Source organism: Aythya ferina (genome assembly GCF_964211825.1).
Source record: "Aythya ferina genome assembly, chromosome: Z".
Lineage (NCBI taxonomy): Eukaryota > Metazoa > Chordata > Aves > Anseriformes > Anatidae > Aythya > Aythya ferina.
This window is the reverse complement of record NC_140299.1, coordinates 49,114,458-49,131,970: the sequence shown is the minus strand read 5'-3', so window position 1 is coordinate 49,131,970 and position 17,513 is coordinate 49,114,458. Positions and strand designations below refer to the sequence as shown.

The window sequence follows — 17,513 nt, the reverse complement described above, 5'->3', positions numbered from 1 at the left end:
ATTCAGGCTTAAAAAGAGATTTTTTTTGGTATGTGACATATAAAGACATCTTCTAGTTACAGATTTTTATTATTATTATTATTATTGTTGGCATTCATGGAAAATAAAGTACTCTTTCCAAATTAATATGGACTTCAAGGTGCATAGATCTGTTCATTTTTGAACAGATGACACCAAGCTAAGTGGTGCAGTTAATACAATAGAAGGAAGGGATGCCATCAAAAGGGACCTGGAAAAGCTTGAGAATTGGGCCCATGTGAACCTAACGAGGCTCAACAAATCCAACTGCAAGGTGCTGCTCCTTGGCCAGGGCAACCCCAGGCTGGTAGAAGAACTCACTGAGAACAGCCCTGCAGAGAAGGACCTGGGGGTTCTAGTTGACAAAAAGCTTGCCATGAGCCAGCCGTGCGCACTTGCAGCCCAGGCGGCCAACTGCATCCTGGGCTGCATAAAGAGAGCGCAGGCACTGGTGAAGCACTGGAACAGGTTGCCCAGAGATGTGGATGCCTCATCCCTGGAAGTTTTCAAGACCAGGTTAGATGAGGCCCTGAGCCACATGATCTAGTGGGTGGCATCCCTGCCTATGGTGGGGGGGGAGGAACTAGATGATCTTTGAAGTCTCTTCCAAACTGAGCTGTTCTATGATTCTATGATTTTTACTCTGTCTTTTGTATCAAGATAAATCAGGTAAACCTGAAGATAAACAGCAACTAAAAAGCTTGAAAAAAATGGCTTTTGCTTTATTTTTAGCCTCAAATTTTAGCCTCAAACAGTAATACTTATTAATGACTACTAAAACCCAACTGAGATGAGCATTTAACAATTGATTACACTGCTGTATAATACCTCAGAGCATTTCCCTTTTATATGCAATAATAAATATATTGTGAATATTAAATGTGAATAATTGATTTTATTTAAAACTCTTTATTTAGCCAGAAATCTGGCTAACTGGTGAGACAGAGAAGCATTTCTAACATAAAACAATTTACCTTAGCAGTTAGATCTCAGGGTTTATAGTCCTGAAACTGATTTTTATGTTTTTTGTTTGTTTGTTTGTTGGTTGGTTTTTCAAAAGAATGAGAAATGATAGTGATTTTTCCTCAATAATTTCTTCAGCATTTAAACTGCTGAATTAGTTAGTTCAAAAGAAATGAGTCTTAGGACTGAATCAATTAAGGACAAACTTTTTAATTTTTGCAGAACAACCTAAAATGTATAGTTTCTTTAGTGGACAACAGTCTAAAGTACGAACATGAAGATTCTTCAGTTAGATTTATTCTCCCTCAGAATTCATAAGCACTGGGCACCATGTTTCAGAAGGCACAGAATATTGCCAAATACTCTGTAATAAAACAGAATCCAAAAATTAAAGAGCTTAAAAAATCTAACTTGTCATGAAAATAATGGAATTGTTCATATACTTTGTGTAACTAAACAGAAAATTTTCAGGAAGAAGTATTCTTTCTGGGGTAATCCTAAAAAATGGGATATGCTGTTAGTCCCATGCAATATTATCCATGTATTACAAAAATACCAAGTTTCCAGTTTGGGTATAATTTGTGACGTGAAATCAACTTTTGTGCTAATAATGCACTTACAAGAATAATTACAATGTTCAGATCTCTGATCAGATCCACAGATGCACAACTCCATGTTCTAGTGATGTTTATCATTAAACAAATATTTAATGAAGTTTATCATTAAACAAAATGCTCATTTCACAAAACACATTGAAACAATTCAGAGAAGATAATCAGTCATCAAGTCACTGTTTCATCTTTTTTCTGTATTCCAAATGATGGAATTTGTTGTTTCTAAACAAATCTGTGACCTTTAAACTTTTTTTTTTTTTTTTTTTTTTTTTTTTTTGTGTGTGTGTGTGTGTGTGTGTGTGTTTCAGATGCAAAAGTCCTGGAGACTAGCAATTTAGAATATTTTAATGTTTTTGCCTGTGTATGGCCAAATCTCTCACTTACTCAGTGCTAGAAGGCACAATCAGGACAATTCACCCCAGTTTGTCTAGAAAGAAATGAGTATCACACAAGAGATTTTTATTACTTTTAATAACACAGTGACAAACAGTTTAAGATCAGGAAGGAAAAATACTTAAACACTTTAAAATACATTGATTATGTAATAGAGTTAATTGTTACTCAAATTTATTTTAATAAATAACTTCATGGACACAATAAAACATTCATTATTTTTGCTAACAGGAATGCATTCTTATGGTTAAATGTGGTTCTAACATGCTTTCAGAAATGTTCTACTTTAGGGTAAGATGTTAACAAAGTAACTTACCTTTTTTGCTCCTTGAAGTCAAGGATTAAGCTTTTTTTTTATTTATTTTTAAATTACATAATAGAAATGCTTATAGCTTATAGATAAAAACATTTTTAAATGCTCTAAGTTTTATATAGAAACCTTTGTAAAGTTAAAAATCATAAGAATTATGAAATATTGCTTATTAATTGACTCTGTTCCTGTCTCATACTATATCTAAAAGAGAAATCACTGAAATCTAGGTCTTAGCATTTGGAAAGAAAATCAATTTTCTTTACCTTGATGACAGCAAATTATTTACAGGCTTAGCATGAGAGCATTTTACTGTACTGCTATTGATCCTAGGACAATCATCATAGCATTTACAGTCAGAAGATATAACTTGTATATATAAAGTACTGTATTTTCCAAGTCATCTGTATAGATATTATTGTAGGATGCTACAGAGCATCTCTGAGCTATAAGATAATAAAAGAACTGCTTGTTTTTAGGAAAACTCCAACCAAAAAGAATTGTTTGAGAATAAATATTAGCATTTGTTCTATCAGCAAGCTCCAACAAGGAAAAAAATAAAAAATAAAAATTAAAAAAAAACACCTTTGACACAGTCCTTCCACATCTGAAATTGTTTTAGAGGTCATTGACACTGACAAGTAGAGAACAGCTCTCAGCTCTCCTTTCTCCCAGATGTGGAAAAGTTTGCTTGGAAACCAAAGCAGCAATCTCTTAAACCTTCACACAGGGTGCTAGGTCTCAAATCTGTCCTTCTTGCAGGAATAAAGTCAGAATCCCTATTTCTGCAAGAGGTTTCCAGACAATCTATGTGAGGCATCAGGGATCAGCGAGGTGCAGAGCTCAGGGCAGGGTGGTTGTACCAGGAGCTGGGAGAGTCTTTGCAGCATGGAAGGAACCTGGGTGAGATACAGTTTGCACAGTGTGGCCCTCAGGGCTTGGGAGGGTTTCTCTCGCATGAAGGCAGGTTGCCACTTCATCTTATGTGGAGGAAAACCCAAGAACATTTTGGAAATCATTTGGAAATATTTATCTTAACCACAGATGTGTTGCCTAAGGAAGTGCATGTGTGCTGCTAAGATCTTCAAAAGGATTTAAAGTGTGTGTGTGTTTAGGGCTGTTGTCCAGATGGGATAGCAGGCAATGACGCTGTGGTAAGTAATTAGGCAATAATGAGGCAAATGGATGGCAGAACTGCCAGTGAGTTTTCCTACTGGACTGCAAACATCTGTGCTGAGGTGACATGCTTGGCTCCCAGGTCTGACCACATAGCCAGACTCAGTGCAGTTGGCAGTGTCTCATTATGTAACTCCATGAAGGCATGGATATGCCGTCCTCTCCAGAACTCTCCCAATGACTTATGTGGGAAGAACAACCACAAATCTGAAGATCACTGAATTACATTAACTATAAGCTCACAGAGGGAAAATCAGTTATACCTTCCCTGTGTTTGCTTGTCCTTTTTCTTCCAGAATATGGAGTGGAACATTTTCAGCATCATAAAAACACCTGAGCTAGCTTTTGTCTGCAAGGGTAAAGAGGGTGGTGGCACACATAACACAATCAGCACTTTTAGCTTTCTCCTTTTTACACATAAATGCAAAGATTGTCCATGAGTGGGGGTTATTGCTCATTGTCACTGTTATACTGTTACCAATTAGTTAACTCCTTGCCCCTTCCCAGTTACCCATGTTGCTCCTGCTCTGAAGTCTGGCTGGGGCCTAAGGAGAGGGTTAGTGGCACTAGGCAGGCCAAACCCAAGAGAGTTTTTTGACCCTTTGAAAGGGTCAAGGCATAGCTTCCTTGAACCTGTTGGCTTCTGAAATACAACATTTTCCACAGCTATTTCACTTAGGTAGTTCAGAGGGTCATTTTAGACATTTTGCTGTTTTCTTGCAGGTATGCTGCAGTACTTGTATGTCAGTGCTGTTGGTTGATCATAGAATATTAAAATATCCTGAGTTGAAAGGCACCTACAAGGATCATCAAGTCTAGCTCTGCATAGGACCAACCCAAAAGTCAGACCATATGTCTGAGAGCATTGTCCAAATGCTTCTTGAACCCTGGTAGACTCAGTGCCATGACCACTACTGTGGGGAGCCTGTCCCAGTGCCCGACCACCCTCTCGGTGAAGAATCTTTTCCTAACATCCAGAAGTTTTTGTATTTAATTTTCTTTTTTAACATAGGCTTTTTCATTGGCTTTCATATGCTTGTAGGATTGATGATCTAACCTAATAACAGAAGAGTTGGTAAAATCATATAAAAGAACAGCATGACATCATATATCCTTGTATTGTCTCTCCTACTTTGAGGGAAAGCTTTCAGATCCAGAGTGGTTTTGTTTGTTTAATTGTTTGTTTTATTTTGTTTTGTTTTAATGTAAAGCTATGCCAAAAAAGAGGTGTCAAAAAAAAAAAAAAATCTGCTACTGTTAATAGAGCAATACTGTTTCATGAGAGTTTTATCTCAGATTTCCTTGATGTTATTTGGCTTAAAGAGTGCTGAGCTTATTTCAGACTAATGGCTTGACTCATGTGAGAAAGGAGGTGTGGTTAACATCGAACTCTGTAAGCTTTGATGTTGAGCTTTATTTATTAATCTAAGATGAGAGTAAACAGAAGAGTTATAAGTAACTAATGAACAATTCTACCATTTACAAGAGTCAAAAAATCTGTTATTTTGACTTATAAATTTGTTATTTTGTTATGATCATTACATATCATATCTAGCTTACTTGTAAATAAGAAGCTAGACCCCATTCTAGTGACTGAGCAGTCCTAATGGTGAAGACATTATTAATTGAACTCATGGTGTATACTTGCAAATTTTCTTCTCACCAGCCCTTACATACCAGAGGTGGAATTGATACATCAAGTTTTGTTCATCCTGGGGACAATGTCAGCAGGATGACTGTTGATTCTGGTGTCTGAGTTATTTAATGTGTCTGTTAATGATGAATAAAACAGAACAGTGTTCAGCACTTTCTTCTGCTGCTTTATTGGCACAAACTTTTTTTCTCCAGGAAGAATTAGCAGATGTGCCTGTCACTATGCAGGAAGATATAACTGTTGTAAATATGGCATTTTATAATCATTCTTATAATCATTAGATTATAATTATAAGCTAGTTCTCCCTATGTTGTATCTGGCTGCATCATATATTAAAGTGATGTGCATATTATGAAGGTATTTAACCCCTTACAATAATGTGAATAGTAAACCACGAGTCCTTGTTCTGTTTTTGTGGCAAAATATTCCATAAAGTTGTTACTCAGATGTATTATAAACTACAAGTAAATGGGTTTGTTATAAAAATAAAACTATTACAATTATTGTTTAAAGTTTTAAAGCTGCTGTTAGATGTTACATTAAGTAGAAACAAGAAACTGCGGTTGGCTAAGAACTGTGAATAGAGAAAGGATGTAAAGTACTTTCAGTGTAATATCTGTAAGAAGCTTGTCTGCTGCCAATTAATATGTAATTAATTCTTACTAAGAAACAAACTCTATCATTAGGAGAAAATGAGTGGATCTGTCAAGTCATAGATTCCCCTTTTCAGAAGAAATCTGTTTTTTATAACCTGATAAAACTCAAAGTTATATATATTACCAGTATTGAAAATCTGATCTAAAACTTTTTCTTCTGACAGGTAGAAATTCCTTTGTAATTTCCTACCCAGGTAATGGTAGGAAATGGTAATGGCTAGTTTGCTCTAGTTAATCTCTCTCTTATTTTCTGAATGTATTCAGAGACAGTGTGATCCTTATCCTTCATTTTCTGAAGTTAAAGAAGCCAAATAACATTAACTCCTTCTCATAGAACAGTTTGCAGTCCTGGCAAATCTCATTGGCATTGATTTATTCCCACACTTCTGATAAAGATGCAGGTTCAGATTTGTCTGTAATTGTCTGCTGTGTCTTTCAGAAATACACTGACCAATGAAACACAGAATCTCATTTTTCTTTTCTGTGGAGGAAACACTGATGTCTTGTACTCTGTTCAATTTTCCATTCACCTTGTGTGCTGACATATATTTACATTCTCTTTATTATATTTACGTTTTCTTTACTTGTCAGTTATTTCCAGTTTAAAAAGTCAACTTTCCTAATATGTTTAGTCACCTACCTCCTATAACCATGGATGTATGGTTTCGTGCTGGAATTTCTGAAACTACTGCTTCAAGTTTCCTGGCTCTTCTTGTTGGATATCTCTTCCTCTTGTCTGATCATGATGCCTTCTCCTTTGTGTCATAAGCTGTGCTCCACATGTTGTGCCAGTGCACTAGTTACCCAGAAGGTTCTGTTAGTTTAGAGGAAGGTCCTCTAAACTAACAGTCCCCCATTTCAACACTATTTGTTGCCACTCTGTTATCCAGTACATACGTATTTTGTACTTTCAGTCTTAATCCGTATCTTGTTTAGGCTGACGGTTTTTCTCATAACACTATGCCAAGAGACTTGCAGAAATCTGTTTCGTGTCTGGAAATTTATGATCACTCATAGGAAAGCTTAAAGTTGTATTATATTCTATTACACATTATTGAGAAAATCCTACTGTGCCTGTAGCTGTACCTCAGCCTGCATCTGAATTGTCTTTTGTTTGTTTTCACTTTCTCCTTGGTTCAGATACTTATCTTGCTGCTATTCAGCCAGACAGTATCATCCCAGACTCAGATTTTGTATACATTTTTTATATGGATGAAGTGTCTCTTGAAATAATCAGAAAATATCGAATAATTCTTTATATTTTGAAAACCTAAACTCTAAAAAGCAGGTGAAAAAAAAAACAAACAAACACTATAACAGTTCTTGATTATATTTATGATTTTTTTAAAAGCTAAGTTTAGATAAAGTGGTGGACAGTTTAGTAGTATTATGGATTTAAGAATACCTGGAGGGGATTAAGTATCATGTCCTCACAGTTATGGAGAGACTGTTTTAAGTAATGCTCAAAGAAAAATAAAACTGTTGATTTAAAAATGACCATTTGGATTCTATCTTTTAATGAATTATAGTTTTGCAATAATAAAAGTGTGTTAGTTTGGGCTTTTGTGTGTGTGTAGCAAGAACTTTCCTTTCTTATTACATCAGCGAATCACTAAGACACTAAGATTGCAAAGAGTTCAGGGTTTACAACACAAATTACATTCTGCTTACGTATTAGCTACTGTATTTCTCTCCCACAATAATAAAGCATTGCCTTTATTCTAATATTCTAATTTGGTTCTTATCTTTTTTTTTTTTTTTTCCCCTTTTGTTCCTGCTTGCAGTTCGGAGTTCCTTTGAGCATGATTAGATTGTTGGTGTTTCTTGCCAACTTCTAATTTCAGCTGGCATGAAAAGAGGCAAGCAGAAACCCTTGCCAACTCTTGTGTTAGTTGTGCTGTAAGAATTGTTCTGAAGGCAGCAAACTCTTCAAGAAAGTTACAAAGTCATGCAGTATGAAAAATTAAAATGTTGTGCATCCCGTTATTGAATTGAAAATAATTTCTCCCATTCACTACTTTCAGTAAGATTAAATTGATTCTACCATGTCAGGGGAAATGTTCCTTTGACCAAGTATGCTTTCTCTGCAGAAACCCATAGAAGTAGGGAGAGATATAACAGAATAAAGGCATATTGTGCCTTTATTGTACATGTGCCTTTATTAATGTACAGCCTCAACCTCAGCACCACCAATCTGTAGCATAGAGAAATTTGACCTTTGTGTTTAACATGTCAATGATAGAAGACTTCCATTAAATTGTCCACTCAGCTTTGGAATGCATGTAAAAGTTTTTCATCCACAACTTGTTGTACCAGTAAATTCTGTGATTGAGCTATGTCAGTATTTACATTTCTGTTTTTGAATCTTGAGAGCATCATTGTATGTGTCAGAGCTCTCATTGTGAGAAGAGACAGTGATTATTCCTATCCACTTCCCTTATGGTGCTTGTCTTGGGGATGGCCCTCTCTGGATTACCCTCTTCCACCCTAGTCATCTAATGGTATACATGCATGATCATTTGATGACCTTGGTTAGTGCCTTTCTTTTCCTATGTTACAGATTTCAGATGGGACATAAAGGTATTGACAAGGTACCTGTATGTTGTTCAAGATTCAGGTGCACTATGGACTATTCAGGTGCACTATGGACAATGGTACAGTGATGTTTCTGATTCACTCTGGACTTGTCCAAGTGATTCCACGTGTCCCATTTGCTTGTTCTTTCAGCACAACTGAACAGTGAGGTGACATTTGCATGGAATTGTCTATTGTAAAACTTTCCAGAGTGCTAACAACTGGCTCGCAATCTATTATCATTCATGTAATTAGGATTGCCTTCTTCACAAGTGCTGTACATTTTTTTCTACAGATAATTTAATCTATTTTATTACCTAGCCATTCAAAATCATGAGAACTTTTTCAGGCAGATTTATTTTTACAATGCTGAATGATTTTAGTTTAGATTATTATATTTTACTGCCTCCCAAGTCACATCCTTTTCCAGGTCACTTATGACTGCACTGACCAGTTCATGCCATTGCACAAATCTGTCCTCCAAGAAAGCTAACCATCTTCCCTTTTGCTTCCTGGGCAGAACCAGACTAAACAGACCTATTGTTCAGAAATTTCAGAGAAAAGCATCACATTTATCTGAATTTGAATTATAAGAAGACATTTTCTCCTACAGAAAATAATAATAAATAAAAAAATATTTTACATGGCACCAAGATTTAAAAAAGAAAAAAAAAAGTTGAGAAAAACAACATTTAGATAATGCCAATGCAAATTTCAAATCTGAACTTCTATAAAACACGTGTTCTAGAAAAAAAAAAAAAAAAGAGAGAGAGAGAGAGAGAGAGAGAATGACAAAATAGAATATTTCCATCAAAAATGAAGTTTGTTTCCACTAGATTAATTGAAATTACTCATTGTTCTGACTATTGTACCAGCAGTTTGCAATGGGAAAAAAAAAAATAAAAAATGGAGTATTCTGTTAGTATATTGTTTTAAGAAATTAATTTCTCTTTTATTTGTTCTCTGTATTAGAGTAGTGTTTGGGAATTAAGATGTGCAATGGTGAACAGCAAATAAGAAAACTTCTTATCTTCAGGAAGAATTTATAGTTTCAGTATTGTTTTCAGTATAAGTTCTGGACTGTTTTCTCATTATTGAGATGTATTAAAATTGCTCAGTAACAGCAGTGAAAATGGATTAGTACAGTTTTCTATATGTGTGATAATATTGTATTACAGAGCTGATGCAAACTTTTTTCATTGCTGCTGTTAATCTGTTGTTGATTATCAAAGGCTAAGTCATTAGTATAATGGAGTACATCTTCTCACTATGATTTCAGTGGAGCATATCTAATAAACTAAGGCATCTGAAATTGGAATGTTATAAAAATGTGCTATTCATGTTAATAGAATATTCCTGTTGCATGAGTGCTGCTAATGAATCTGCTGTGAAGCCGAGCTTGTAATTAGTCAAGGGTTATGGAAGAATTTGCACAATAAGACAGTGTTTAGATTTACAGTGACAGCTTGTCATCTGTTAAAAATCTTTGGGGTAAAATATATATATAAATATTTCAGTATATATATATTTAAAGTATATATATAATTCTTTAAATGAAACTTGCTGTTCAGATAAGCAGATAAGTTATATTTGTAAAGGTGGTTATGGTTGTTTCAGTTTTACTCAAACAACATTTTTATGGATGAAGAAGAGAAACACAAGTGATTCTTTACTTAGGAGGATTTAGGAAAGAGGATTGTCAGGAATTGTGGAGAAGGATGTTGATGCCATTCAGTAACTAAACAGCCTTCCCTTACTTTCTTTCATTTAAAAAGTTATACATCTTCTTTCTCTTTTATAAGGGGATTGTAATGTAAAATTCTAAATGTGAAAATTATAGATTCAACTTCTTTTCCGGAAAATAACATGACCTTTTCAGTAGTTTTACAATTAATAAAATGCTAGTATTTTGGCATCCTAAGAAAACAGAAGATCTAGCTGTTGGGATTTGTGACTGAAAGGGAAATATAAAAGCACAGTCAACTTGCAGAAGACGCAATAGACAGCTTTAAATAAATGGTGCGGGGAAGGGAGTGAAGTTTACAACTGGAGAGATTCAGTTCTTCATCCTGTAATCTGCCTGTCCTGCCAATGTTAATCTCTCATCCATGAAGAAACCATATTTTGATTTCACCAGCACTGCTGATGAACCCTGCTCAGAGAGGTTTTGGAATCTCCCTGCTAGGAAGCTGTCTGAACATGATCCTTGGCAACCTGCTGTAGGTGACCATGCTTAACCAGAGGGGTTGTCCTTCCAACCACAACCATTCTGGGATTATGGGATTCAGTACTGATAATGTTGGTGCCTGTTTCCTTTGATAGCGAGGAAATCACCCAAACCATGTAGCTGGTTCGTCTCAAGAAGCAAAATACCTCTTTCTCAAGATAGGACAAATGTGGTCTGACATGTTTAGACAGGAGGTGTTCTGTGAATTAGGAGTATTTGAGTCTTCTTGTAACTATATACATCTTTTTCACTGGTGCTCTCACTCTGGAATGTCTGCTACATTTATGTTAAAGGTAAAGTTAAGATCACTGAAGATAGTCTGCAGAATTAGGAAGCTTTTTTTTCTCCATGTCGTAATCATAGCCTCAAAAATGCTGACCTGACTAGCAATGTTTCTTCAAGCAGAGTCATTTAGCGCCTGGGTGGGGAGGGGGATCCTAGAAACTTTGTATTGAAACCCTGTGTTTCTCATGTGTATTTCTTGTACATGATAATGGACTTTTGAACAATTGTCATGGATCTTAGCCTGTTAAGAATTATTTTACATTTGTTACCCTATGCTTATTATTACTTCTAGTAACAAGACTTCTGTTCTAGAAAAAAATGCAGTAAAATGGCATACACATTTTTAGTCTATGTTGTGTCATCAGATGCCACCTTTCTTGATTTCCTTAGAGTATAAAAAACAAACTTCAATACAAATCTCAAATCTGATTATAGCTCAAGCTTACTACTCTTCCTTGAACAATTTCTACCTAATTATCACATTTTTCTTATGTATTAATTACAGACCAGTATGTTTTCAGATAAAAGGAACAGCTTCTTCTTCTTTACCTACTATTCACTGATTTTTTTTTTTTTTTTTTTTCCCTGTGGAGTTTGTAAGTATGAACTTCACAAAGGCTTGTGGGTCTATATTTATGAACTTAATGTGTTACTCCTCCATACTGCTCTCCTTTTAAGAATGAATATTCATAACATTAAACGTATAATGAGCTATGTGCACTTTTAGGGAAGAGGCTGAGTCAGAAAAAGGTTTATGATTTGTTCATACTTCAGATGTTAGCACAGAAGGGTATAAAGGCCATGTATTCTAAATCCTAGACTTGTGCTTCAGCCATAAAATGTCTTCTAAAAAGTTAAAACATTACAATTAGTAATTTGACAAAAGTATAATGGCTTTTCTTGTCACCTGAATACATTAGAAATTACTCAGGATGAATTATACTAGCATGATCTATGATTTAATCGACAGATTATCGCTAGATATATCGCTGCCAGCACACTTATTCCAATGATTAAATTTCAGTCCCTTAATTCTTTGTCCCCTTGTTGGTTCCTAACAGGAACAAACAAGTAAATAAATAAATAAATAAATAATGTAGTGAAATTAAGTCCATTTGCTTAATGAATGTTAAGTATCACTATCCATTTGTGTATGGCTGTAGGAAGTGCAGGCAGCTATGTACTGCATAGATATAAATTCAAGATTTTCTTAAGAAAAAATCTTCAATGATGCTAACCTTTCAGTACAGAGAGGTACATCTTTGCTAATCAGATGTACCTGAAAACCTAGTGTTTCACGATGAACAGTATGATTCAGCCTGCACACAGGAACTCATAGACCTTTGCAGTACCTATAGACCTTTGCAGTTTGATTAAATAAAAATAATCCCAAAATATCTGCCCTTCTGTTTAGTTAGAGGACAATGTTTACTTACTGCAGACTGTGCTGAAACTGAGACTAAAATCAATCAAAACCAATAGTTCCTGTTAAATACATTAAAGTTTGTGCCTGAAAACACCTATGATCTAGCAAAATTCCTAATGATAAACAGTATCAATGTCAGTCTTTTTGTAGGTAGAAACACTTCCACTTAATGTCTTTTGTTTGTTTGTTTTTCCCTGTCTTTTATTCTAGATGCAACAATTGTTTCATGAAAACTATGAACATAATCGGAAGGGTTACATTCAAGATCTTCACAACAGCAAGATTCACACAGCCATAACCCTTCATCCAAACAAAAGACCAGCCTACCAATACAGGCTTCACAATTATATACTGAGCCGCAAAATTTCTGAACTGCGCTATCGGACCATCCAGCTCCATAGGGAACGTGCCCTCATGAGCAAGCTCAGTAACAGTGAAATAAATAAAGAAGATCAGCAACTGGGAGTGTTACCATCTTTCAATCATTTCCAGCCACATGAAAGGGATGACGTCATTGAGTGGGAATTCCTAACAGGAAAATTTCTTTACTCAATGGTGGAGAACCAGCCACCCCGGCAGAGCCTGAGCAGTGTCCTGCGGGCTGCACTGGATGATGCTGTAATGCAAGTCATGGAAATGATAAATGAGAACTCAAGATCTAGAGGAAGGCTGATTGATTTCAAGGAAATACAGTATGGCTACCGTAGGGTGGACCCTATGCATGGAGTGGAGTACATCCTGGATTTACTACTTTTGTACAAAAGGCACAAAGGAAGGAAAGTTACAGTTCCAGTGAGACGTCATGCTTACCTTCAGCAATTGTTTAGCAAACCTTTCTTCAGAGAAGCAGAAGAACTGGATGTAAGAAGCCTGCTGGAGGATACCAACACTGACACACAATCTTTTTCTCTTATTTCAAATTCTTTAAAATTTTTTTCCTCATCGTTCCAAGGCACCAAAGACATTGGGGGACACAGTGACAAGAAAATACATATTCTTGTCCCTCTTATAGGAAGATTTGACATTTTCTCAAGATTTATGGATAACTTTGAGAAGACTTGCTTGATTCCCAGGCAGAATGTAAAGTTGGCAATAATTCTCTTCAGTTCTGAGTCAGGCCAAGACTCCAGCAAACACATAGAACTGTTGAAAGAATATAACATTAAGTATCCTACAGCAGATATGTCTCTGATTCCTATGGCAGGAAAGTTTTCCAGAGGTTTAGGTCTTGAAATGGCCTCATCTCAATTTGACAATGGCACCTTGCTTCTGTTCTGTGACGTTGATCTGATATTCACACCAGACTTCCTCCAGCGATGCAGAGAGAACACTATTCAGGGAGAACAGGTTTACTACCCTATCATCTTCAGCCAATATGATCCAAAAGTAGTACATGGAGGCAATCCTCCAGCTGACAGTAATTTTGTTTTCACAAAAAGAACTGGATTTTGGAGGGAGTATGGATTTGGAATAACCTGTATTTACAAAAGTGATCTACTTACTGCTGGTGGATTTGATACCTCAATTCAAGGCTGGGGACTTGAGGATGTAGACCTCTATACTAAAGTGATAACATCTGGCTTGAAGGCTTTTAGAAGTCAAGAAGTCGGAGTTGTTCATATTTTTCACCCAGTTCAGTGTGACCCCAATTTAGATCCGAAACAATATAAAATGTGCTTAGGGTCCAAAGCAAGTACATTTGCTTCTACCATGCAGCTTGCGGAACTCTGGCTAGAGAAACATTTGGGTGTCAGGTACAATCGAACTCTCTCCTGACATATCAACTCATTTGGCCTTTTAAGGGGAGTTTACCTCATTATTATTATTATTATTATTGTTATTGTTATTGTTATTATTTTATTTTGCTGTTGTATTTTTAAACTCCCTCTTTGTTGTCTTCCAAAGACTGTTGACCTCAAACAAGATGAGTCTGCTGTTCACTGATGTTTCTTATACCTACTGAACTGGTTAAGTGAATTCTGTCAGTTTTCCTTTATTTGAAAGTCAGTCAAATCATGGCAATCATATGATCCCGTGGAGCACATCCATCATGAGAGACTGCATCAGAGGAGTGTTCTCTTTTGACTTTAGGATGCAGTATCATTTTTGTTGCATTTCTCAGACTTGATGTGATACAAATATTTACTGGTGAAGGTACCACAAAAGTGCTTTATGCTTCTTCTGGGGATGGAACTCTGTTAGATAAACTTGAGTTTTATAATTTATATCAGGACTTATATGTATAAACACTACTTTTCTTCACCTTTAAAATTTTTAAAGTAAATGAATAACTATGATTGTAACTTTATTTTTAAAAAAAAAAAAAAAAGAAAGAAAAACTGAGGAGTTACTTGCGAATGCAACTGGTACTGGCTACCAAGGTCCTTAAATGTCTTATTAGAATAACAAACTCCTCATTATTATTCACTCTAAGTGTAAATGAACTTTATTTTCACAAGAAACAGAATCTAATCAAATCCTCATGTACACTTTAGGACATTTGTGAACCAATGTCCTTCATTTGCAGGCAAGAAACTATGACACAAAATGGTAATTTATGATAAAGTGCAGGCATACAGTATTATTTTTTCAAGCATATAGTATAAGTTGCCGTTTCTCTTTTTAGAATGAGTCTCTAATATATAATTTTCTTTTACATTCCCTTCTTGAAGCTGCACTTGATACAGAGTGTTAGAATTAAAAGCTGTATCTTTTTTTTTTCTTTTTTTCTTTTTTTTTTTTTTTTAATGTTTTTCGTGAATATTGGTACTCGGAAGCAATTTGGTGTTAAAATTAAAGTAATTGTAGAATAATTATTTAAGTTTCAGAATTTACTATTGCTGGTCAAAATTCCTTGCCAATATATTTATATTAGTGGAGGTTGTAAGACTATGTTAAGATCTATCTCTCTGGACAGCCTGACGTTGTCATATTACCAATTGACAGAGTAAAGTATTTAAAATGATACCAACATAAGAAATAATGAAAACAACTTTTTGTATTTTAGATAAATGTTTATATGGGGATATATATTTATGTGTGTGTGTGAGTGTGTGTGTGTGTGTGTGCTTATGTCCCTATATATATATATATAAATAGAAAGAGAATCATTTCAAAAGGTGGTCTTTTCAGTTCAGGTAGTGATTTGTTGCAATTATTTTTCCCACATGCTTGTAACATTTCATGTTACAATTTGGTTAGAGCTCAAAGTCATGCAAGAAACCATCAGCATTCAGCCAAACTTAAGTTAACACAGTGGGTACATCCAATAACCTCAGTACCCTGGATTTCAAATTGTATTTAAGAATGAACTGGGCAAAAGAACGCAAGCAATTACTGAAGTTTTCACATGCTAAATACTTTTTCAAGAGCAACTGACCTCCTCTGTGTTTCCTTTCAAACTACAACCAGGAGATTGGAATTCACTAACATGTATTTTTGTGTGAAGATACCCTGATAAATTTCCTAAGGCACTGGGAGGTTGCATAGGTCAGTTAATATCTCTTATCTATGGGTGGCTGTTCTGGATTTGCTATGCAAGGAAAAAGGCATCCCCAAAAGGGAATAAGTAAACTCTGAGTCAAAGGGCTGGCTGTGGCCTTTTTGTATTCTTTAAACGTAGTCATCCCCATTGCCTTGGAACAGGTAGTATTTGTGCTAGATTAGAACAGATTCATGCTTTTCTGCCCTCCCCAAGGAGTGCTCCTGGCTTGTTATTCTCATGGAGGCTCTTTCCTTCCTAGCTCAGTTTTGTTAGCTCAGATATCTGGGGAAAATAAAATTTAGTATTAATTATGAAGGAATTCTTGTGAACTTCTCTTTCAGCTTGAATGAGTGCAAAGCTCTTGCTATGGTCAGCTAGATAGCCAAGAACAAGAAACATGTTTTATTTGATTAATCTCAGCTAACTGACACAACTCAGATTGCAAATATCTGAAAATGAATACCCGTTGATAAATGTTTGTGATGATTTCATAAACATGAATGAAAATAATGATTTACAAATAAGTGTAAAGAGATAATTATCTGCTGAGTACTATCCAGTGCTTATTTCATTTTTTAGTTTAGTGGACAGAAAGTATTTGTTCAGCTCAAAGTAAAATAGTAGACTAGAACAAGAAATGGAACCAATCATTCAATGGGGATCAAGATGCATACAGAGGGCTTGCAGGATCAGGTCCTAAGTGATATAAGCAAAATGCTAGTATTTACCAGTATGAATATTTATTTAGTGTCTGACTGGTTCATTTGTTTATATGATGAATTACTTTGTTAAAAACCTGATTATAAATGTTTATTATGAAATATTGCATTGTCTTTTGAAATAACTATCCTGAGATAACTTGAGAACTTGTGTTAGTTTGTTTAAGGAATAATATGCCTTCTATGGAGATCATATTAAAAAAAAAAAAGAAAAAAAAAGAAAAAAAAAAGCACAAAAGTGTTAGAGTAATGTTATGGATGTATAGGTTAAGATGGGAATGTCTGTGCTATTCAACTGTTTGCTTTTGTCTAGTCTGAATCATAATCTTGATTGTAAAATGAAATTTCTATGTGTATGATGTCCCTTTGTAAATGCGTAATTAATGGATTCACAAAAAAAGAGCATAATGAGCAATTTTTCCAAAAACTGCTCACTCTGGAAATAGGTTTCCTGGTTTCATTGCAATGAAGCAGCTTGCAAACTACTTGCACTCTGGCTTTAGACACTGCTGTTCTTAAAACAATCTCAGAAATACAGAGAATCAGAAATACTGACACCAGCCCCGTACTGACATGGTTTTCAGCTCACAGTACTTAATTTAACAGAGCATTTATATCTTCCAGATGAATGAAAGACATCAGGTTGGGCTTCCTAAGAATTGCTGAATATATCCTGCAGTAGAGTATACTTGCTCTCAAGCTGGGGAAAGGCAGAAAGCTCGGGGAAGGTAAGTGGTTTGGCCAAAGGAGTCTACACCTTCTGCCTAAGGCACCTTCTTGGTGCTACCAGTGCTGCTGGATGCCTTTCCCTGGAGCTACAAGTGGGCAGATGAAGCTACTTGCTGCTGCTGGCTGCTTTTGGGAATTAAAAAATAAAAACAAAAATAGAGATAAAAATGGAAATAAAAATAAAAATAGAAATAAAAATAAAAATAAAATAATCAGGGCTTGGGAGGAGTGAATGGAGGATGTCAAACTGAGATTTTATTGGGTTGGGGTGGCATGAATCCTTGT

At 35.4% G+C, this 17,513-nt stretch overlaps 1 protein-coding gene across 1 annotated transcript in view; it reads left to right on the top strand.

The window, feature by feature from the left end:
• The window catches only part of CHSY3 (chondroitin sulfate synthase 3), a 204,346-nt gene extending 187,404 nt beyond the window's left edge, over nucleotides 1-16,942 (top strand). The window contains exon 3 of the mRNA XM_084503182.1: nucleotides 12,507-16,942. Within this exon, the coding sequence (XP_084359308.1) occupies nucleotides 12,507-14,072 (1,566 nt within the window). The 3' untranslated portion in view covers nucleotides 14,073-16,942. The remainder of the gene's footprint in view (nucleotides 1-12,506) is intronic.
• Nucleotides 16,943-17,513: the final 571 nt, after the last annotated feature.